At 35.9% G+C, this 23,177-nt stretch overlaps 1 protein-coding gene across 12 annotated transcripts in view; it reads right to left on the bottom strand.

Annotated features, from left to right (window-relative positions):
• Positions 1–23,177, bottom strand: part of TBC1D5 (TBC1 domain family member 5) — a 566,253-nt gene that overhangs the window by 335,131 nt on the left and 207,945 nt on the right. For 11 of the 12 annotated variants that reach the window (XM_050779554.1, XM_050779547.1, XM_050779557.1 and 8 more), the window contains one exon: positions 20,423–20,554. In XM_050779554.1, the coding sequence (XP_050635511.1) occupies positions 20,423–20,519 (97 nt within the window). In that variant the 5' untranslated portion in view covers positions 20,520–20,554. Of the gene's footprint in view, positions 1–20,422; positions 20,555–23,177 lie in introns of those variants that run through there. The other variant, XM_050779558.1, reaches the window with a different exon arrangement.

The raw sequence follows: 23,177 nt of genomic DNA, 5'->3' as shown, positions 1-23,177 counted from the left end.
TAATTACATTGCATACATGTACCAGAGTTTGTTAATTCATTATCTGTTGAAGGATATCTTGGTTGCTTCCAAGTTTTGGCAATTATAAATAAAGCTGCTATAAACATTTGTGTGCAGATCTCTGTATAGATATAAGTTTTCAACACACTTAGGTAAATACCAAGGAGCAAAACTGCTGGGTCATACGGTAAGAGTATGTACAATTTTGTAAGAAACTGCTAAAAGGTCTTCCAAAGTGCTTGTAACATTTTGCATTCCTACCAGCAATACATAAGAATTTCTGTTGCTCCACATTCTTATCTGCATTTTATGTTGTCATTGCTTAGGATCTTAATCCTGCAAATAGGTATACAGTGGTATCTTGGTGTTATTTTAATTTGCAATTCCCTGATAACATCTGATGTTGAGTATCTTTACCTATGCTTATCCTGCCATATGTATATCGGTCTGTGGCCTGTTAGGAACTGGGCCACACAACAGGAAGTGAGTGGTGGCCGAGCACCCATTACCACCTGAGCTCTGCCTTCCATCAGATCTGATGTGGCATTAGATTCTCATAGGAGCACAAACTCCATTGTGAACTGCACATATGAGGGATCTAGGATGCATGCTCTGTATGAAAATCTAATGCCTGATGATCTGATGTGGAACAGTTTCATACCAAAACCATCCCCCACCCCACTCTGGTCCATGCAAAAAATTGTCTTCCATAAAGCCAGCCCCGGTGCCAAAAACGCTGGGGACTGCTGGGTTAAGCAATCAACAAATGAATCATTTTAAAATTAAAGATAAAATGTAGAGACTGAGTGCAATGAGTATCAAATAAGGGTCAAATAAGAATGTTTGCTGTAGTATATGTAACAACTAAGCAACTAGTAGTTTGCCTATGTGAAACTCACAATGTTATTTTTAAAATTACCTAAACTGATTTTCTACTACTGCTAAGTAGATTGTTCCTCAGTAAATCACTCTATCCCTGACAGATCTCATCTATGAATAATCCGGTAGACTGATCTCAGAATTTAAATAAACAATGCAATTCAGTAAAGGATTGTTGCATAAATACTTAAAAGTGTTGAAAAACTAAATACACTCCTATGAACCTCTTTCCTTGAAATCTGTATATTCTTCAATTTTCTTGCATTTTTGTTTTGCTCTCACTACCCCCAAGCCTCCACAAGTGTGTGTCATTCCCCTCCCCGTGTCCATGTGTTCTCATTGTTCAACTCCCACTGATAAGAACATCTGCTGTTTGGTGTTCTGTTCCTGCATTAGTTTGCTAGGGATAATGGCTCACCTCAACCTCTGTGTCTGGGGTTTGAGAACATTCCATCTATGTTACTGCAAAGGACATGATGGTGTTCCCTTTTTATGGCTACACAGTATTCCATGATGAATATGTACCACATTTTCTTTATCAAGTCTATCACTAATGGGCATCTGGGTTGATTCCACTTCTTTGCTATTGTGAATAGTGCTGCAATGAACATATGTGTGCATGTATCTTTGTAACAGAATGATTTATATCCCTTCAGGTATACACCCAGTAATGGGATTCCTGGATCAAATGGTATTTCTGCCTTTAGGTCTTTGAGAACACTGTCTTCCACAATGGTGGAACTAATTTACACCAACAGTATAAAACCATTCCTATTTCTCCACAGCCTCATCAGCATCTGTTGTTTCTTGGCTTCTTAATAATCACCATTCTTACTGGCATGAGATGGTATCTCACTGTGGTTTTGATTTGCATTTCTCTAATGATCAGTGATGTTGAGCTTTTTTTCATAAGTCTTTTTGGCCACATGTATGTCTTCTATTGAGAAGTGTCTGTTCATGTCCTTTCCCCACTGTTTAGTGGGGTTTTTTCTTGTAAATTTGTGTAAGCTCCTTATAGACTCTAGATTTTAGACCTCTGTCAGATGCAGATATTGTAAAAATTTTCTCCCATACTGTAGGTTGTCTGTTCGTGCTGATGATAGTTTCTTTTGCTGTGCAGAAGCTCTTTAGTTTAATTAGATCCCATTTGTCAATTTTTGCTTTTGTTGCAATTGCTTTTGGGGATTTCATCATAAAATCTTTGCCCATGCCTATGTTCTGAATGCTATTACCTAGATTTTCTTCCAGAGTTTTCATAGTTTCAGTTTAAGTCTTTAATTCATCTCAAGTTAATTTTGTATAAGGTATAAGGAAGGGGTCCAGTTTCAATTTTCTGCAAATGGCTAGCCAGTTATCCCAGCACCATTTATTAAACAGGGAATCCTCTCCCCATTGCTTTGCTTTTTTTTTCTTCCAAAAATCATGTTTGTAGTTGTGCACTTATGTCTGAGTTCTCTATTCTGTTCCGTTGGTCTATGTATCTGGTTTTGTACCAGTACCATGCTGTTTTGGTTACTGCAGCTTTGTAGTATAGTTTGAAGTCAGGTAGCATGATGCCTCTAGCATTGTTCTTTTTGCTTAGAATTGTCTTGGGTATTTAGGCTTTTTGGTTCCAAATGAATTTTAAAAGTTTTTTCTAATATTGTGAAGAATGTCAGTGGTAATTTAATGGTAATAACATTAGATCTATAAATTACTTTCAGCAGTATGGACATTTTCATGATATTGTTTCTTCCTATCCATAAGCATGAGATGTTTTTCCATTTATTTGTGTCCTCTCTGATTTCCTTGAGCAGTAGTTTGTAGTTCTCTTTGAAGAGGTCCTTCACTTCCCCTGTTAGATGTAGTCCTATTTTATTATCTTGTTAGCAATTGTGAATGGGAATTCATTCATGATTTGGCTCTCTGCTTGTCAGTTGTTAGTGTATAAAAATGCTTGTAATTTTTGCACACTGGTTTTGTATCTGGAGAATTTGCTGAAGTCAGTTACCAGTTTAAAAAGCTTTTGGGCTGAGATGATGGGGTTTTCTAGATATAGGATCGTGTATATCTGCATACAAAGATAGTTTGACTTCCTCTCTTCTTATTTGAATACCCATTATTTCCTTCTGTTGCCTGACTGCTCTGGCCAAAACTTCCAATACTATGTTGAATAGGAGTGGTGAGAGAGGACATTCTTATCTTGTGCTGGTTTTCAAAGGGAATGTTTCCAGCTTTTGCCCATTCAGTATGATATTGGCAGCAAGTGTGTCATAAATGGCTCTTATTATTTTGAAGTATGTTCCTTCAATGTCTAGTTTATTGAGAGTTTTTAACATGAAGGGATGTTCAATTTTATTGAAGGCCTTTCTGCATCTACTGAGATAATCATGTGGTTTTGTCTTTAGTTCTGTTTATGTGATGGATTACATTTATTGACTTTCATATGCTGAACTAGCCTTGCATCCCGGGGATGAGGCCGACTTGATAATGGTGGATAAGCTTTTTGATGTGCTGGTGGTTTGCCAGTATTTTACTGAAGATTTCTGCATCGATGTTCATCAGGGATGTTGCCTTAAGTTTTCTGTTTTTGTTTTATCTCTGCTAGGTTTCGGTATCAGGATGATGATGGCTTCATAAAATGAGTTAGGGAGGAGTACCTCCTTTTCAACTGTTTGGAATAGTTTCAGAAGAAATGGTACCAGCTTCTCTTTGTACCTCTGGTAGAATTTGGCTGGAAATCCACCTGGTCCTGGGCTTTTTTTGGTTGGCAGCCTATTTACTACTGCCTCAATTTCAGAACTTGTTATGGGTTTATTCAGGGATTCCACTTCTTCCTGGTTCAGTCATGGGAGGGTACATGTGTACAGGAATGTATCCATTTCTTCTAGATTTTCTGGTTTATTTGCATAGAGTTGTTCATAGTATTCTCTGATGGTTGTCTGTGTTTCTGTGGGGTCAGTGGTCATATCCCCTTTATCATCTTTTATTGTCTCTGTTTGATTCTTCTCTGTTTTCTTCTCTATTAGTCTAGCTAGCAGTCTATTTATTTTATTAATTTTTTCAAAAAATCAGCTCCTGGATTCACTGATTTTTGGGAAGGGTTTTTCGTGTCTCTATCTCCTTCAGTTCTACTCTGATCTTCGTTATTGCTTGCATTCTGGTAGCTTTGGGTTATGTTTACTATTGGTTCTCTAGTTGTTTTAGTTGTGATGTTAGGATGTTGATTTAAGATCTTTCTAGTTTTTTGTTAAGGACATTAGTATTATAAATTTCCAACTTTCTTTTTTTTTTTTTTTTTTTTTTTTTTGAGACAGAGTCTTGCTCTGTCGCCCAGGCTGGAGTGCAGTGGCACAATCTTGGATCACTGCAACCTCCATGTCCGGGGTTCAAGTGAATCTCCTGCCTCAGCCTAGCGAGTAGCTGGGACTACGGGTATGTGCCACCAGGTCTGGTTAATTTTTGTATTTTTTTAGTAGAGATAGGGTTGTATCATTTTGGCCAGGCTGGTCTTGATCTCCTGACCTCAAGAGATCTGCCCACCTTGGCTTCCCAAAGTGCTGGGATTACAGGCATGAGCCACCGTACCCGGCCATAAAATCCATCTTAACACTGCTTCAGCTGCGTCCCAGAGATTTTGGTACACTGTCTCTTTGTTCTCATTAGTTTAAAAGAACTTCTTGATTTCTGAATTGCATTATTTACTCAAGAATCATTCAGAAGCACTGATGGGTCTTGGCTCTTTACTCAGCTTGCCATTTTGTGTCTTTTAATTGGGCATTTAGCCCATTTACATTTAGGGTTAATATTGTTATGCGTGAATTTGATCCTGTCATCATGATGCTTGCTGGTTATTTTGCAGACTTGATGTAGTTGCTTCACAGTGTCATTGGTCTGTGTGCTTCAGTGTGTTTTTGTAGTGGCTGGTAATGGTTTTTCCTTTTCATATTTAGTGCCTCCTTCAGGAGATCTTGCAGGGCAAGTCTAGTGGTGATGAATTCCCTCAGTATTTGCTTGTCTGAAAGGGATCTAATTGCTCCTTTGCTTATGAAGCTTAGTTTGGCCAGATGTGAAATTCTGGGTTGAAAATTCTTTTTTTTTTTTTTTTTCTTTTTTAAGAATGTTGAATATTGGTCTCCAATCTCTTCCAGCTTGTAGGATTTCCATTGAGAAGTCCTCTCTTAGTCTGATGGGTTTCCCTTTGTAGGTGACCTGACCTTTCTCTCTGGCAGCCCTTAACATTTTTTCCTTCACTTTGACCTTGGAGAATCTGATGATTATGTCTTGGGGTTGATCTTCCCATGAAATATCTTCTATTTCCTGGATTTGAATGTTGGCATGTCTCGCTAGGTTGGGGAAGTTCTCCTGGATGATATCCCTGAAGTATGTTTTCCAACTAGGTTCCATTCTCTCCATCTCTTTCAGGTACCCCAGTCAGTTGCAGATTTGGTCTTTTTACATAATCCCATAGTTCTCAGAGGTTTTGTTCATTCCTTACCATTCTTTTTTCTCTAATCTTGTCTGCATGCCTTCTTTCAGCAAGATAGTCTTCAAAGTCTGCTATCCTTTCTTCCACTTGGTGGATAAGGCTACTGATACTTGTGTAGCTTCCCAAAGTTCTTGTGGTGCATTTTTCGGCTCCATCAGGTCATTTATGTCCCTCTCTAAACTGGTTATTTTGGTTAACAACTCCTGTAATATTTTATCGTAGTTCTTAACTTCTTTGCATTGGGTTAGAACATACTCCTTTGGCTCAGCGAAGTTCACTGTTACCTATCTTCTGAAGCCTATTTCTGTCAGTTCATCCATCTCAGCCTCAGCCCAGTTCTGTGTTCTTGCTGGAGAGGTGCTGTTGGAAAAGAGGCATTCTGACTTTTTGAGTTTTCAGCATTTTTGCATTTATTTTTTCTCATCTTTGTGGGTTTATCTACCTTCAATCTTTGAGGCTATTGATCTTTGGATAAGGTTTTTTGTTGATGTTGTCGCTGATGCTTTCTGTTTTTCTTTTAACAGGCAGGCCATTCTTCCATAGTGGCTGCTGCGCTTTGCTTGGGGTCCACTTGAGACCCTATTTTCCTGGGTCACCCCACAACCCAGCACCTGTAGGCATCACCAGTGGAGACTGCAGAACAGCAAAGATGGGCTGCTCCTTCCTCTGGAAGCTCCGTCCCAAAGGCGCACTGACCTGATGCCAGCTGGAACATTCCTGTATGCAGTGTCTGGTGACTTCGGTTGGAAGGTGTCACCCAATCAGGAGGCACGGAATTGGGAACCTGCTTAAAAAAGCAGTCTGGCTGCCCCTTGGTGGAGTGGGTGCACTGTGCTGGGGGGAATCTTCCTCATCTGGACTGCCCCAGACTCCTCAGAGCCAGCAGGCAGGAAATACTAAGTCTGCTGATCTGCAGAGACCACAGTTGCCCCTCCCGCCAGGGGCTCCGTCACAGGGAGATCAGAGTTCTGTCTGTAAGCCCCTGGCTGGAGTTGCTGAAATTCCCACAAGATGGCACCGCCCAGGGAAGCAGTCTGGCCATGATCTACTACAGCTGCTGTGCTGTGCTGTGAGGAATTCCTCCTGGTCCAAACCACCCAGTCTCCCTGGCACCAGCAGGGGAAAACCGCTCACTGGAGCTGCAGTGATGGCAAGCTGCCCCTCCCCCGGGAACTCAATCATCTTAGGCAGTCTCCAGTCTGCTGCCAGCCACCATGAGTCTGCACAGCTCCGTGCTTGGGACCCAAGGCTCTGGTGGCCTGGGCTCATGAGGGGATACTCTAATCCCTGGGTTGCACGGATCCATGAAAAACACAAGATTTCCCAGGCAGGGTAGTGCAATTACTCACCGCCTCCCCTGGCTGGGAATGGGAGCTCCCCTTGCCCCGTGCGGCTCCCGCGTGGCCCGCTGCTCCACTATGCTTTTTCCTCACTCTCCATGGGTCATGCCAACGGCCTAGTCAGTCCCAATGAGAGAACCTGGATACCTCAGGCGAAGATTCAGGATTTCCCCACCAGTTTTGTTCTCCTCCATAGGAGCCACAGAAGGAGGCTGCTTCTAATCAGCCATCTTGGCCCCACTCTGCAGTTTCCTGCATTTTATACTTAAATATTTATTGCCTAATTACACTTTCTCCTGCTTCGTTTTTTATTTGTATTTTATGAACTTTTGTCATTAACCAAAGGACTAAAAAGGAAAAAAGATGAAAGTAACAGAAACTTAAATCAATCAAATTAGGCAAATAGATTATCAAACTAATTTTTAAAATTAGAGTACTGAATTCTCTGGATTGCTTTTATCTCCTTTCCACATTAAGTTGTCACTTGATAACATGATAGTAAATCTTGCTTTTGTGTTTACAGAGAACAGCAGATCTTATTAATTATGACTTGGTTGACAGCTCATCACCTTCTGCTTACTCTACATATAAAGAAATATAAATATAACAATTTCTTCTTCCTTGGGTCTAGTGATGTCAACAGAGTAGGCCAGACAGAAGAAGTAACCACAGGAGTGGAAAAGCTTGCTCACCATCTCCTTCTGCAGAGCTTTTTCATGTAGGTATTTCAGAAATACCTACATTAAAACAAAAGCCCATTTGAGAATTATAACTTTTTGTTTCCCACCTTTTTAAAATTCTGCACCATGATGTTCCTCTCCATAAGGGTGATAACTTACGAATGACCTACTTTATGATGTTCAGAAATTGAATTATTATTGCAGTATTACAACTAAACTCTATTAAAAATTTCCAGGATGTATGTTCCCCTTCTTAACTACCATTAAAAGTTTTCAATACTATTTAGGCAATAGTGCTTACCTTTCCATGTACTGGAGAATGTTTTAGTTACATTCCTGCAAACTTTTCTTTCTGACTTTCTACTTTCTCCTCCATCACTTTACAGCTAACCACAAAATCACTCAGTCCATTAAATTTCCTTCTTTCTTTTTTAAGGAGCCAAGAATGCATTATTACACTTTTCTATGTGAAGTATGCTATTAAATAATAGCTTGTACACTAATTAAAGCAAATGTAATTGTGAGAACACATTGACATTGTTAAATTACTCAATTTGTTAATAGTTTCATTCCAAGTGACCCTAATGGTATTAATTGTGATACCAGCAAATTAAATTGAAGAGCATTAAACACATTGTTCTAGTATGTCCTAGAGGAACAAATTCTCTATTACATCAGTGAGGGAAATAATGATTACATGTTCTCCACACAAATAAAACTCATAGATGTACACACATACATACATGCATACATGCGTGTGTGTACACACACGCACGTACACACACAAATGGGTCAACAGAAAAGTTTCAATAGGCTGTATATACTATTAGTATATACTGGTAGCATGACATAAAATGGACCACATAGAAAGAACTGAGCTTTAGAGAAATGGAAAAATTTAGGGCATCCTGTTATTTCAGATTAAGCTGGAATTACTTCACCATTAAATTGTTAAAATGTTGGGGAAACAAACCAACTGGTGTGGAGGACTGCAACATGAAAAAAATGTTAAAAACACTACAACTCTCAGTAAATCAGGCATCACTTGTTAAATGCCTATCACCAAGTCAAAAGGAAATATATTTTAAAATAGCTATCATTCCTATCCTTGAATTATAATTCTGAGTCTTTAGAATATAATCTGCACTCTTCAGCCTGGCTTACAAAAACCTTCTACCTGGCCCCTGCCTACTAGTCCCATCCTGTGTCATTTCCCTGTCACCCATGGTAGCCCAACCATAGTGATCTTCTTCAGTTCCCTATATATGACAAGCCTATTCATATCCTACTGCTTTTATAAGCTCTGTTTAGGCAGATGTCTCTCTCTCTCTCTCTCTCTCTCTCTCTCTCTCTCTCTCTCTCTCTCTCTCTCTCTCTCTCTCTCTCACACACACACACACACACACACACACACACACACACACTCCATCCTTGTATATCTGCATATCTGGCTCCTTCGTTTGTCATTAACATTTAGCCAAAATACCACCTTCTCAGAGAGATCTTCTCTGACAATCTAAAGTACTCACCTTGTCACTCACTGTAATATCACCCTATTTTAATTCTTTGCATAGTATTTTTTCTTTTCTGATTTTCTTATTTCTGTACTTACTTTTCAATTTGTTTGCCCACCTTGTGTTAAATTTAATTCCATAAGAGAAAGCAAGTGGTCTACTTGTTCAATATTCTATTCCCAGATACTGGATGCTCAACAAATATGTTTGCATAAATGAATGAACATCAAGTCTTTGGGTGGCAGCCCTTACTCTGTATGATAAAATATATGTGCCTCTATGATTCAGTTATTATTACTGAAATTTCATAATCATCATGTCAACCTTTCTGATTAAAAATCTATCACTTCAATAAAACAAATCTATTCACAAGTCTAATTAAGGATAAAAATTGATGTAGTGGTCTATGCTTGGCTAAAATCAGTCCTATTCCATTCAAATTTTCACTAAATACCAATGCTAGAAAGTCAATTATTATTTAAGTTTTTCTACATTTGGAAGAAGAAAGAACAGGAGAAGGAAAGTAGGAGAATTATTTAAGTACACATATTGCCATGATATAAAAGATTATTTGGCTCATATATTGCCTCATCTCTGATTGAGTGAGTAAAGGTAAATTCTCATTATCTGTTGATAAATCAAAGCTAGTTGAGATTTTTTTTCCCTGACTAAAATTAAAAGTATTTGTAAGTTCAGGAAAAACAAAACAGTCACTGTAATTTATAGGAATACAAAAATTATCAAGTGGTAGAATATCAGATCGTTTCCAAGGAAGTAAGTAAATTATATTCTAAATACTGGAGATGTAAAAGAAATATCCACTTAAAGTAAATAACTTCACATAATTTTTATGATTTATCATTTTCTTAATTTCTTCCATTTAAAACAAATTTTCCTAAAATGTAAAAACAGCTTGAAGCTAGCATAATATTCCAGCCCTTGTGCTTTCCTATATACTTCATATGGAATTCCTTCTCAGGAAATTCAAGGAGTTACCCAAACTCCAGAATAAAATACTGGTATTGTATGGAAAAAAAAAATATTTCAAGTTTCAAAACAACTATTCGATTAACAAAGAAGCCCTCATTCCAGCAAAAGTATACCGTGATGGTGAACTAATTTATTTTCAATTCTCATAGAATGCCAAGTTAAGAACAAAAAATACGTGAGCTTAGATTAATGACATATTGATAGGGCAAAGTGTATTATCAAAGCTTTTGGTGAGATGTCTTTTAAGAACAGAACAATGTCAAAGAATCATTGTGGAAAGCTTAGGTGGAAACACTAAAAACTCAAAAACAGACAATTACTGAAGCAATAAAAATACCACAATAACATATCTCTTTTTACCAAAAATGAGACATATAATTTATAATCTGCTACAATACACTAAAGTAATGTAATGTAGGCTCTGCACATTAAATTGACTACTGTGCTCACTATTCAAAAAGACTGTTGTAATACATAGTAATTTTTTAAACCTCCTAAAGAGAAACACACACAATGGGCCTAACTTATGTCTACAAGAAAAGTTATAAATATCTACATGTAACAGTAAAATATTTTTTTAAAAACTCAAATACATTTAAAGAGAATTTTACCAAAATATATCAGCTATATTTTTAAAAATTGGCTGTTTTATTATATTGGTGACTGTTATATAGCAAAGTAAGGGGATAATTTTAAGACATGAACTGGAGATAAATAGGTCTTTGGGAACCTCTACTTTGGTTGGGGGTGGCAGGGGAGGGCACTGATATAAAAGAGTGATTAAGGAAGTCCTTGAGTGATTTCCCAGAGTAAAGTTAAATTTTTTTCTTGCATTCCTCTTATCCTCCCTTGGATATTCAAGTCTTCCCTCTAATTGAGTGATCTCAAAGAAAGAAAGCTTGTAATCTTAAAGACCAGTAGTTGCAGTAGATAGTTTGTTAAAATGGCTAATGCTATGAAAGGAGTTAACAGAAGCACTGGGGAGGGAGAGAATTATACTTGTAAGGACCTAGTTATTCATTTTGCTACCAAGCCATGAAGGAGAAATCTATTTCAATGCATAAATCAATAAAACGGAGCTTTAACATGTGAGAAGTCAAGTGATAACTGATATACTTTCCTAAGCCATGTGGGCTGAAAGCTGGGTTATTTCATCATTTAAAAATTCCAGGTAGGGCATTGTGGCTCACATCTGTAATCTCAGCACTTTGGGAGGCCCAGGTGGGTGGATCACTTGAGACTGGCCTGGGCAACACGGAGGACCCCATCTCTACAAAAAAAATACAAAAATTCGCCGGGCGTGGTGACGCATTCTTATAGTCCCAGCTATTCCAAAGGCTGGGGTGGGAGGACCATCTGAACCCTGCCAGGTTAAGACTGCAGGGAGCCATTATTGTACCACTGCCTGTGTGAAAGAGTGAGACTCTGTCTCAAAAAAAAAAAAAAAAAAAATCTAAACCCTTACTCTACTGTATTTTTTGGCCCCGTTAATGTATCAACAAAAAGCAACCAACATAATTCTTTGATAAAAAGCTCCATTATAGACCATTTTACTTCAATGTTTGTTTCGTATGTTAGCTTTTAAGATAATACTCTAAATTGCCAGTGTCTGCTCTAGTTGTGCCAAGACCAATCAACCGAAATTACCATCACACAACCTCCCATGTCTGGGGTTCCAGGATACTAGAAAGGATGGTGGAGAATATATCTTAAGATATGGATATCCTTTTGCAGACCAAATTGCCTAAAGGGGTAGTGGATAAGGGCTATTGCAAGACTACTGTTTCCCTGTCAGGTCAGTAGTGAGGTTTCGTTGCTGCTAGGACACTAGGAAATGAATAACATCAAGGTGTTTGCAAGGTGGTTCAATGACTCTTCACACAAATCCAACTCTAAAGTAACTGTAAAGTAGCCTATCTCCCCTCAAGCAAATAAAGAGAATTGCTACATCAATGGAAGATTTTGAATAAAACTGAAAAGTAGATCTAATTCATAAGATATGGACAACTCAATGAAAAAAACATCATTAGTAAGATCAGAGAGGACTTTTTTTTTCAAATTTTAAGGATCTAGATTTTACCAGCAGTGAGGTTCTCAACACACTGTAAGAACATAAATACAAAAACCACACATACAATCACCCAAATCTAACATTAAAGAGTAAGAATATTCTTCGCCATCTAAATATTCATCATTGATATTTAATCACTATCTTTTTAATGTGAATTTGGAATCAGATTTTTGAGTTCACTTCCTTTGCCTCCAACCACTCAAATGAGTTAGTGGTTTCTTAAAAATGACTTAATCCCTAACAGATAATCAATAGTCTTCCAATCACCAAATCATGTATTTCTTCCTTTTATACTCTCTTTAACCTACATAACGCTTGAAAAACTGCTCACTTTGAACTTTCTGGAAGCTCTCATATCTGTAGCTTCTGTAATTTTGGCACTGTGACTTTCCTCTACTTTGATTATTCCTCCAGTAAGTACTATTAAAATACTTGCTCTATCCAATTTCTAATCATGGGGACTTTCTACAAATCAATCCTTAGCTCTCTCCTTCCTCTTTCCTTTGATTTCTTATTTGTCTCATACCTTGAATTGGCATTTCTGGAGGATGACTCACAGATCTCTAACTCATAGTCTTTCGAAATGAAGTCTCTTACATCCAACTTCTTTTTGAGCAGTTTAATTTAGCGGAACTAGGCTTGGCATGTTCTTTGCTCTCGGATGTCACTTTGTCCTACTGTTATACCACTTGAAAAATCTGTTCTTAAAGAGACATTTTAAAAATCCATGCATTGTTTTTCTTTGTTACTGCATTCAAAACCTTCCAGGTCACTCCCCTATTTATTTAACAATCTGTCTTGAATAAAGCTACCAGTTTCCTTGATAACCTTACAGTCTAACTTACAGTTTTTCATCTATGCAAGCTGCATTTTCCTTGATATCTAGGGAGAATTTTTTATTAGACACATCAAACCAAGCCACATCCAAATCATTATAGATCCAAATTATTACACAAAAATAATGGAGCATTGAGCTGCTTTATTGGCTACTACCACACAATGTTTCACCAAATTAATGCATTTATCAAACACATAAGAATTATTAAGAGATGTGATAAAAGACCATGTTACTATTTTCTTTGGAATTTAGAACATAGATAGGCACATTTAATATAAAATACACAACATTTTAGATTATTAGGTATCACTGTGAAAAGTTTGCCACTACCCTCACCATCCCTGTTACTCCTAGACATCAAGCAGAATTTTGGCCCTACTGCTCCCACATTCTCTGCAAGACTTCCATAACCACACTACTCTTCCTTCTCCCTTGACTCCATCCCTTCTAAAATTTTCTACCCTGCCCTCTGCAAACCACCTTCCATGATAGCAAATGTCCTTATATTCTCAATCCATCAATGAATTCTTCAACCATCAACTTCCCTGCCTACTGTCTACCTGTTATACAGCCCTGACAAAACCCCTGGCTGTTCTTCTTTGTGGCTAAATCCCAGATGCTGGATTCTGCTGGACATAATCACATACATTTACAAGCTGGAATCACCCATAAATATGATGTCCCATTTCAACCTGACTCCAAGGTTATGTCTTATCAACCCACTTTAACCTATTTTACTCCCCACAGATCTTCACATGCTTCGCCTTGTGATTCACTGTCAGCAAATAATGTCACCCTAACTTATCAAACAAGAGATTAAAACGTCAGTGATATCTCATTCAACTCTGCCATCAAACCCATGAACTTGTTGCACCTAAACACCTCCTTTTCTCTTTCCCTTCTATTATTACAACAGACAATAATGTCCCTCTTCCTGTCTTTGCTCTACACTGCCTCTCCTCTATATTTCCAAGACCACAGAACTCTTCTTCCACTGATTTTCACTTTTCCTAATACTGTTGTACCTTTTCTCTTCTATTCCTCATGTCAGTTTAGTACAGAATACATACATCATTTATATGAAATATACAGAGTGCTGGCATATGGATTCTTGAGATTACAAAAAGCACTGTGCTTATCACAACCACAATGACTTTGTTCACTGGACACTTCTATTTTCTTAACTTTAGTAATCTCTGGCAGTTTTGCTCACTCTCCCCTTGACATCTTAGCTTCTTTGGCATCACACTATCCTGGTTTTCCTTCTACTTCCCCAGCCTCTTTTTTAAAGTCTCCTCTGCGGGATCCTCTTCTGTTACAAGGTCTTTAAATGACGTTCCTTAGATATTGGTCCTAGGTCCTCTTCTTGGCCTACATGCTATTATGAGGTAATCACAATCATTGCCATTGTTTTTGCTACCATACGTAAGCTGACAAATCTTTATCTCCAGCCCAATTCTAAGTTTCAGACCCATACACCAAAATCATCAGGGTGTCTTCATTTGAATGCTCTAAGGTACTTCTAACTCACATCTGAAACTGAACATCCAATGTCATGTCCTCTGTAGCCCTCTATCCCACCTGTACCACACAAAGTTCTTTCTCTAGATTTCCCTGTCTCAGTACTGGCATTATCATAGACCTAACTAGTCAACTCAGAAAACTGTATGTCACTGCAAACTTCACTCCCCTACCATTTCCCCATATCCAGTAAGGTACTAGATCAAGTACTGTCAATTCTACCTCCTAAATAACTCTCAAATGTTTCCACTTCTCTCTATTTCCATTGATACTTTCCAATACAGGCCACTATCATCTCACCTAGAATGTTTGGATGGCTTCTGAAATGATTGTTCAGCTTCTAGTATTGCCCCCAACACCGTAGTTTATTCACCCTACTATAGCCAGAATAATCTTTGTAAAATGCAAATCTGGCCACACGATTCTTTCAGTGAAATACCCACTGTTCTTAGTATAAGGGAGCTTCATTCTAGTCTTCAGTCTCATTTGTAGTCATTCTCCTTTTGAACTCTAACCTTTAATCACACTGAAATTCTTTACGTTTAGTGGAGGGCAAGCTCATAGCACAAACTCTTTACAATCATCTGGCTAACAGCTACTCATCCTTCAGGTTGTGACTTAGACAGACATCACACCTTCCTCGATCCACCATTACCACAGTTGGATTCTCCACCAATGCACTCACTATACAACTGTTAATTCCTCTAGGAAAGCACTTACCATTCTCTATCTTCAATGATCATTTACTTTTCTCTGCTGGGTACCCCCAAATCTGGCTACTAACCATAAACACCATGGTATCTGGGACTATATTTATCTTTTTCAATGTTTTATTTCCAGCACTTAGAACAATGCCTAGTACACGCAAGGCACTTAAATATTTACTGAATGACAAAAAATAAACTTTAAAAGTGTTTTAAACTTAAGAAAAGTTGCCACTACTATAGGTTACTGGTTCTATCATATTTCATATAAAAAATAAACAATATTTGCTATATACCATGTTAGTAAGTTTAAGAAACCAGGTATCAAGAATACTATCTACACAAAATGTTCACTAAGAACTATGTGAGGGCCGGGCGCGGTGGCTCAAGCCTATAATCCCAGCACTTTGGGAGGCTGAGGTGGGTGGATCACGAGGTCAGGAGATCAAGACCATCCTGGCTAACACGGTGAAACCCCGTCTCTACTAAAAATACAAAAAACTAGCTGGGCGTGGTGGCGGGCGCCTGTAGTCCCAGCTACTCGGAGGCTGAGGCAGGAGAATGGCGTGAACCCGGGAGGCAGAGCTTGCAGTGAGCCGAGATCGCGCCACTGCACTCCAGCCTGGGCGACACAGCGAGACTCTGTCTCAAAAAAAAAAAAAAAAAAAAAAAAAAAAAAAAGAACTATGTGTATTAAACATGTGTATTAAATGTAAGCAAACTACACGTAGTCTATGCTCCCAAATTATGGCCACAAATTTCTTAGAAAAGTAATAATTTATTTCCTTAGCTTTCCCTTTGCCAAGTGATTATTGCTGTGCATTAACTCATTAATTCTTAATTATCATAACTTGACATTTATTTGCCAGAAAACTGTCTGCCCATTTGGTTTTATGCAAATTCTGAGATGGGTTATATTTAAAAGAAAACATGGAATAAGTGAATTTTAGGAGAAACTTCAAAGGAAAAGAGGTCAAAGAGAACAGAGGATAAAAAAGGAAACTCTAAAAGGAGAAAATTCTTTTGAAACTCTAAAACTCTTTTGAAACTCTAAAAGGAGAAAATTCAAGTGCTAGAATTATCAGGGACAATAAAACGGAGTTCATACATTATAACAAGATAGGAAAGAGAAAGACATATGGAGGAAAGAGGAATTAAGCAATTATTAATTAACGTAAGTGAAGGTACTCAAACTGATAAAACAACGCAGTTTGTTCGTTCATCATTTACTAAGCAGTGCCCATGTGCCAAGCACCAGGTATATATACAGTTTCAACACAATTCCCGCCCTCATAAAGCTCACATTTGAGACAAGGAGACAAAAAATAAACAAGGAAACAAATTAATATAGGATTATATATTGTTGAGTGCTCTGAATCAATCAAAAATAATGTCAGAAAAATGGCACGTGTGAAGGCCCAAAGTTTAGAGCTGGCTTAGCATATCTGAGCAAGACCAGACAGACAAGAAGATAGCCATGCACATCACAGTCAACAGGCTGGATTTTATTGTTAATATAATGGGAAGTCACTAAAGAGTTGTAAGCCCGGGAAGAAAGTAAAAAGACTTTTTCATCTCTAAGATGACTCCAGCTAATTAGTCCAGAGTAGGGTTTACAGTACTTCAGACACCATTTTTATACTTTAGCCAGATATCTAGATATCTTCAGCAGAACAAACCCAACTTTTAATCAAATTTAAATCCACCTCTACTATATGGAAAACAACACTAAAGATCATGATAGGACAGCATCACCTTATTATATTGACATCAGTCAACTATTATAAATTACCAATTTCTTCATTAATAAAGCCAGGACATACCCTTCTAGTTCTAAAACATGTCATTGTAATGGAAAGAAAGGAATACTTAGGAAAAAAAAACAAAATTACAGGAAGCAAAACGGAGTTGGCAGGATTCTGAACATCTTGGATTTTTTTTTAGTTGCCAAATATTTTATGAATGACAATAGAAAGCTTTGAAACAGATAGTATATAAAAAGGCAAAGAAAGGTTAGGTAATTATTTAAATATATAAAAGCTATTAAGTAAGAAGGTGAATACTGTGACACAAAATTTAAGCTAAAAACTTTAGCAATGTTTAACAAAATGCCATTCTCAAAAGAGACCTGATATGGTTTGGATGTACATCCCTTCCAAATCTCATGTTGAAATGTGACTCCTAGTGTTGAAGGAAGGTCCTGGTAGGAGGTGAATGGATCAGGGTCTGACCCTCATGAATGGTTGTGCACCATCCCCTTGGTGACAAATGAGTTCTCAGTTCACTTGAGATCTAGTTGTTTAAGAGTCTGGGACATCCCCCCTTGTCTCTTACTCCTGAGACATACCTCCTCCTGGTTTGCCTTTTGCCATGATTGTAAGCTTCCTGAGGCCCTTACCAGGAGATGCTTCCTGTACAGCCTGCGGAACCATAAGCCAATTAAAACTATTTTTTTTATAAATTACCCAGCCTCAGGTGTTTCTTCACAGTAACATAAGAACAGACTAACAAAGGATCTACTACAGAAAAATTTCTCTCATCACTGATGACATTCCAACCTCTTATAAGCTTGTGAAAATGATTCCAACAATATTATATAATTAATAGATTACGTACACCTGAATTTTGATTTTATCTTAAATTTAAAATAAAGTGATTACTTCTTCATTTTATTGGTCATTAAAGGTTAAGAACAAATAATCATAAATAGTCTAACAAATATTTTTGCTTTTTTGTTTTTAACTAAATTACTAGTAACTTGTCAGTTATTAAACTTTGATCATAGATCTTGAAATTTTATGTGGTAATTAATGTAAACTAAACTGAATAGAGCACACAGAAAATGTCATATTTTCTATGCTGTTCTCTATTTGGAAAAATAGTTAAAGCAGTTAAAAGTTTAATTCACACAAAAAATATCTCCTAAGACTTTGCATATATATCCATATCCAGATAGTTCTTTTTTCTTCGCTCACCTATTTTTCTCAACCATCCATGAAAATAAGCCAATGATACATAGTTTGTTCTCTCCATTCCTATTATCAGGCTGCTTTTTCTAGTCCTTTCCAAAATTCTCAGAATCATTCAACAGTACTATTTCTTTACAAATGTTAAAATCCAGATTTGAGAAATTAAAGACTTATCTTGTTTACTAATAGAACCTATGACAAGAAATGTTTTTAAAAATTACACATGATTTCTACACTGGCAAACCACTGAAGTGAAGTGTTTAAATACTTAGAAAATGAGTCATCCAGTAGTAACAAATTCCCTAAAGATTATGGCAGAAATGTGTAAAAAGCTTCAAAATACTTGAAGAAAGCCCAGGGAAAACATATATTGAAATAAACAAACATAATAGAAAGGTGATGATTTTCTTCAAATATGACAACCTCATTAAAATGCAACACATGTTTTTCTGTGAAAAGAAAATCAAAGAAGACGAAATAGATGCTTTATATAAAATATTTACCTATACAATGCACAAAGCCCACTATGGTTAGTAACCTTTATGGCTTTGAAGAACGAGATTATTTACATATCTTTCTTTCTGCATGTGCGTGTGCGTGTGTGTGTTTTGTATATATTTTTAACAGTTGACAGCTGTTTTAGAGCATACAGAGATGCCAAGCTGAATGAGGGTCTTGATTACTTCAAGATTAGCTATCTAAAGTTTCTATTCATTTTAAGTGTTGTTAGTTGGAAGAGTCATTAGTCACTTCCTTGTCTCATAGAACACCAGCATACATTTACATTGTTAATGAACATTTGGGGTAAATGAATTAATGGCACTTTTAAACATCAATTCAGTCCTAATAACTTAGTATGTCATAGAAATGTTAGGCTAGGATATAAACGAAAAGCCTTTTTAGTAAAGGTAACTACTCATTCCTGTAAACAATAAAGAATAAAATTAATTTAAAATGTTTTTTTAACCAGGTTAAAAAAAAAAACAAAAAACCTCAGTATTTAATGAAATAGACCATATAAAAATATGCACTTAAAAAACAAACAACAACAACAAAAACTACGTCCTCAAATAACCATAGTAATCAGAAAGAGTATGAAATATTTTGGTGAAACTATTTTATACACTTGACACAAAGACATTTACTTTTAAAACACCCACTTACAGAAGTACTTGCAAAATAATTTGATTTATTTAACTATGAATGCTTCTTAAGAGTATTACATTTAAGAGAAAATATCACTAGAAAAGGTGTCATGCTCAGCACTGAGATATTAAAATACTGAAATTGAAATGAGCAGTATTAATTTTCGTATTATCAAATCTTAAACATAAGTCTTGAGTTCTTATTTTTAAAAAAATATAAAAATTAAAAAATTAAATCACAAAAATATGCTGGAAAAATTCTCTCCCATTTTCATTAAAAACAACAATGGCATTTGTATGTAGGAGGTATTAAAGATGCACAAAAAGCATAAACATTCTGCATAAAGTTTGTTTTCTAAAGAAATAGCCATTTTAGGTGGGAGTCAATTCTTTTTTTAAATTCTCAAAACATGAGTTAAAAGCAGACCTTGACATCAGTATAAACAGAAAAAAACATTTTTTTGAATAATATAACACACATGATTTACTTTGACTAATTTCCTTTTTATAACAGTTTGTCTGTATACTTTGACTAATTTATGTTTTAAAATAGATCTTATAATCTTGATACCTGCATTTCACAAGTGAAAACTTACAAGCAGTCACTGAGTCAATGAACTTTATCAAATATTTAGTGAACTGCTTAAAAACTAAGGATAAGGCTTCAAGAATTCTTACAAACTCAATTGCTAAGAAACTATGTTATTACGATCATTAAGTAAATACTGAGAAAATAATAGAGTTCTGATACATAAACATTTGATACATTGTTATAATAGGGTAGACCCTGAATACAGTCTACATTTTAACTGTCTACCATTTAAAAATTTCAGCGTATAGATCTTTAAAAATATAACACAAATTTCAGTTACTTTAAAAAAAAAAAAAAAGAGGATGAATCAAGTCTTTTATCCTGGAATAATCTCAATCTGCTGAAGGGTGAAAAAATCCCTGAAAAATCCACACCAAAAATTTAAGATTCTTTAAAAGATGTTTGACCAAGGCCCTTTCGCATTTCAACATTTTTATGCTGAAGTCATTGTTCAGTTTATTATCTTCTTTTAAAGAATGACAGTGCGTTAAACATTTGGCTAATGCTTCTGTGGATAACTGAAAGCTGGCTTGTTGAAGTATTCATTAGTGTCAAGGGTGCTCTGTACATATCCAGAATAACGTACTTAACATTGGCCTGCTCAGCTTCATGAAGAGAATTACACACATAAGGTGGACACAGCTAACTGAGGACCCTCTGCTAGGTTTACTAGTACCCTACCTGCAAACAGTATTGGCATACAAAACTCACCTCCAGACTTGTTAGAGTAACTGGACAAGGGGTCAATGCCTACTTCTTGTTCTTCTGGCTGCAGAGGATGTCTAGTTTCAGATAAGGAATGATACATTGTGGGAACTGGACAATGTCACCAAAAGTAACTACCTGGGAGGTGAAAAAATACAGAGAAAAATAATAAATTCTTTTTCTGCTATGACTGCGGATAAATATAAGACTGAAAAGATTAAATGAACATTATAGACATTACCAAGTTTTTCCCAGCCTCCAGGGACTTTACCTCACATTGGTAGGCTTATGCAAAGAAGGGAAAAAGGTAACACAAAATTTCCATTTCAAAAATTTCTCAAAAATCTGAGCGTCATTTATAATCTTTATCTCAATTTTGAATATTTATTTTCAATAAATATGCTAAATTCTAAAGACAATACTCTCACATTTACAGCATCCTTTTGTTTGACAGCCAAAATAATAAACATTCACAACAGAAACTTTCAAAATACAGAAAATATAGCAAATTAAAATGATTCATGATAGTATTAGCTAGAAATATTAGTGTTAACATTTCAGTGTATTACACATGTACTTCCTGTCTTTATTCTGGGCATTTAAAATACATATGGTTTTAAAATGATTCATAACACGCTAAACATTCTTATTATGTAATCTATGAATACTTTAAATTCCGTATTTTCCTCCCCAGTTTAAAAAAAATAATTGTGTGTCTATAATTTCTAATGATTCCTAGCATTCTATATATAGTCAGCACAATTTATGTAACCAATTCCTTATGTAGTAAACAAGATGTTTTCAGTTGTTCAATACTATAAACAGTCTCAAAAATAAATATCTCTCAAAAATAAATATCTTTTAGCAGTATGTCTGTATCATATCCATGATTATTTCCTTAGAATAAATTCTTAAAATTACAATAGCTGGATTAAAATATATGTTTAAAAAACAAGATTTTGGCAAACTGTGCTCTATAAAGGTTTGTACCTAATAGAACAATTCATCTCCCCTTGATTCTCATTAACAATGGATGTTTCCTCTTTGATTTTTTGAACCAATGTGATAGTCAAATTTTGTATTGTATTTGCTTGATGACTACTGAGATACTGTTTCTCTGACATTTGTTTATTGTCTTTTGTTAATGGAGTTAATTGTTATGACTGTCTTCACGATTTCTGAACATGCTTTAAGTAGTAAGGGTATTAAACCTTGGTTATATGATACATATATTTTTCTCAAAGTGTATCTGTCTTTCAGTTGTATGACATTTTTTTGACATAGGTAACTTTTTATGTGCTCAAATATATCTGTATCTCCAGTATAAAATCCACCTCTGGTGTTATACTTACAAGATTTTATAAAAAACCACCTATATTTCCTTTTGTCATTTTGAAAGTTTTCCCTCTCAATTCTCACTTATATAAATTATTCCATATTGAACAAATTTTGTTTTAAATTATTTTCAACTTCTGAGGTATACTATTTGTAAATTTTATATGTCCATAAGATGCAAATTATCTTCCCAAATCATAACTCTTTCAAAAAATAAACCAAGTTCACCAATTTTCATGCAAAATAATGTAAGTAACATAATCTTTTAAATTTCAGGAGCAGCAAGGACATGAGAGGAAGAAGAAACAATAAGAGTAAAAAGAAGTGGTAAAAGCAAGTCCAAACAAAATGAGTGTCTAATTTTATAGGATATGGTCTTCACCTATGGAGGAAAAGCTCCAGATATGTTCATGAATACAGAAATTCTTGATGACCTTTTACCAAAACAAAATGCCCCTCTATTCTATTTACTTTCTCTCTAAACCATCACCTTGTAAAATACTCATATACATGTTCTAATTTTTATCAGAAGTCTCCAAAACCCTCTACATCCACACAATCACAGTCAGATGTTAATAAAACCTATCGCCCTGGAATTGTGGCTAAAACAATGTAAGCAGAGGATTAAGGAAAACAAAGAACTTTGGTAGCTAACATGCAGTAAGAATATCTAAAGCTATAAATCTTAAATCCATAAATCTAGACAGTTGTCAGTATTTGCTTATGTGTGCCAATCAATAAGCATATACTGAGCACTTGCTATACAGAAGAAACTCTGGAGAAAATAATCTAGTAGAAGACAGCAAAATGTAGATGAACGGTTAGAGTATAACACAAAGTTTGATAAATTCTGTTGAACAAATAAATAAATTCAGAACCAAGGTCCTCTGCTATGCAGCAGTCACCAAATTCAAGTATCTACTGAGGTCAGGCAAAAAGCATTATTATTTATAGTTAACATTTATGCACAATGAATATATGCCAAAAACTAGTCTATATGTTTCATGTACACTCATTTCATCCTCCTTAAAACCCAATTTATCTTGTCAATTTTATTTTCATTTTACCATAGAGAAACTGAGGTACAGAGAGAGTAAGTAATCTGTCTAGAATCACACAAGGAGTAAGTATTAAAGCCAAAACTGAAGTCATCCTGTTTGGTTCTAGAGCTCACATTCTTTCTCCTACATTAATTTGGCTCTAAATAAGTCAGTGTGACAAAAAGACCAGGTGTAAAAAAAGGGGTATAAAAAGATGCAGCCTATGAATAATTAGAACACCCTTTACTCTGCTTCAGCTTTTTCAAGACAAGCTAGAAATCCAGAATTTTACGTGAAATCTGCTAATTTGTAAGTGTTAGCAAATAATTCAAATTAAAAGAAAAATACTGGGTAGAACAGATTAAACACTTTTCAAAAATTTTTTT

The sequence above is a fragment of the Macaca thibetana genome, chromosome 2 (assembly GCF_024542745.1).
Source record: "Macaca thibetana thibetana isolate TM-01 chromosome 2, ASM2454274v1, whole genome shotgun sequence".
NCBI lineage: Eukaryota > Metazoa > Chordata > Mammalia > Primates > Cercopithecidae > Macaca > Macaca thibetana.
This window is presented reverse-complemented; position numbering and strand designations above follow the sequence as displayed.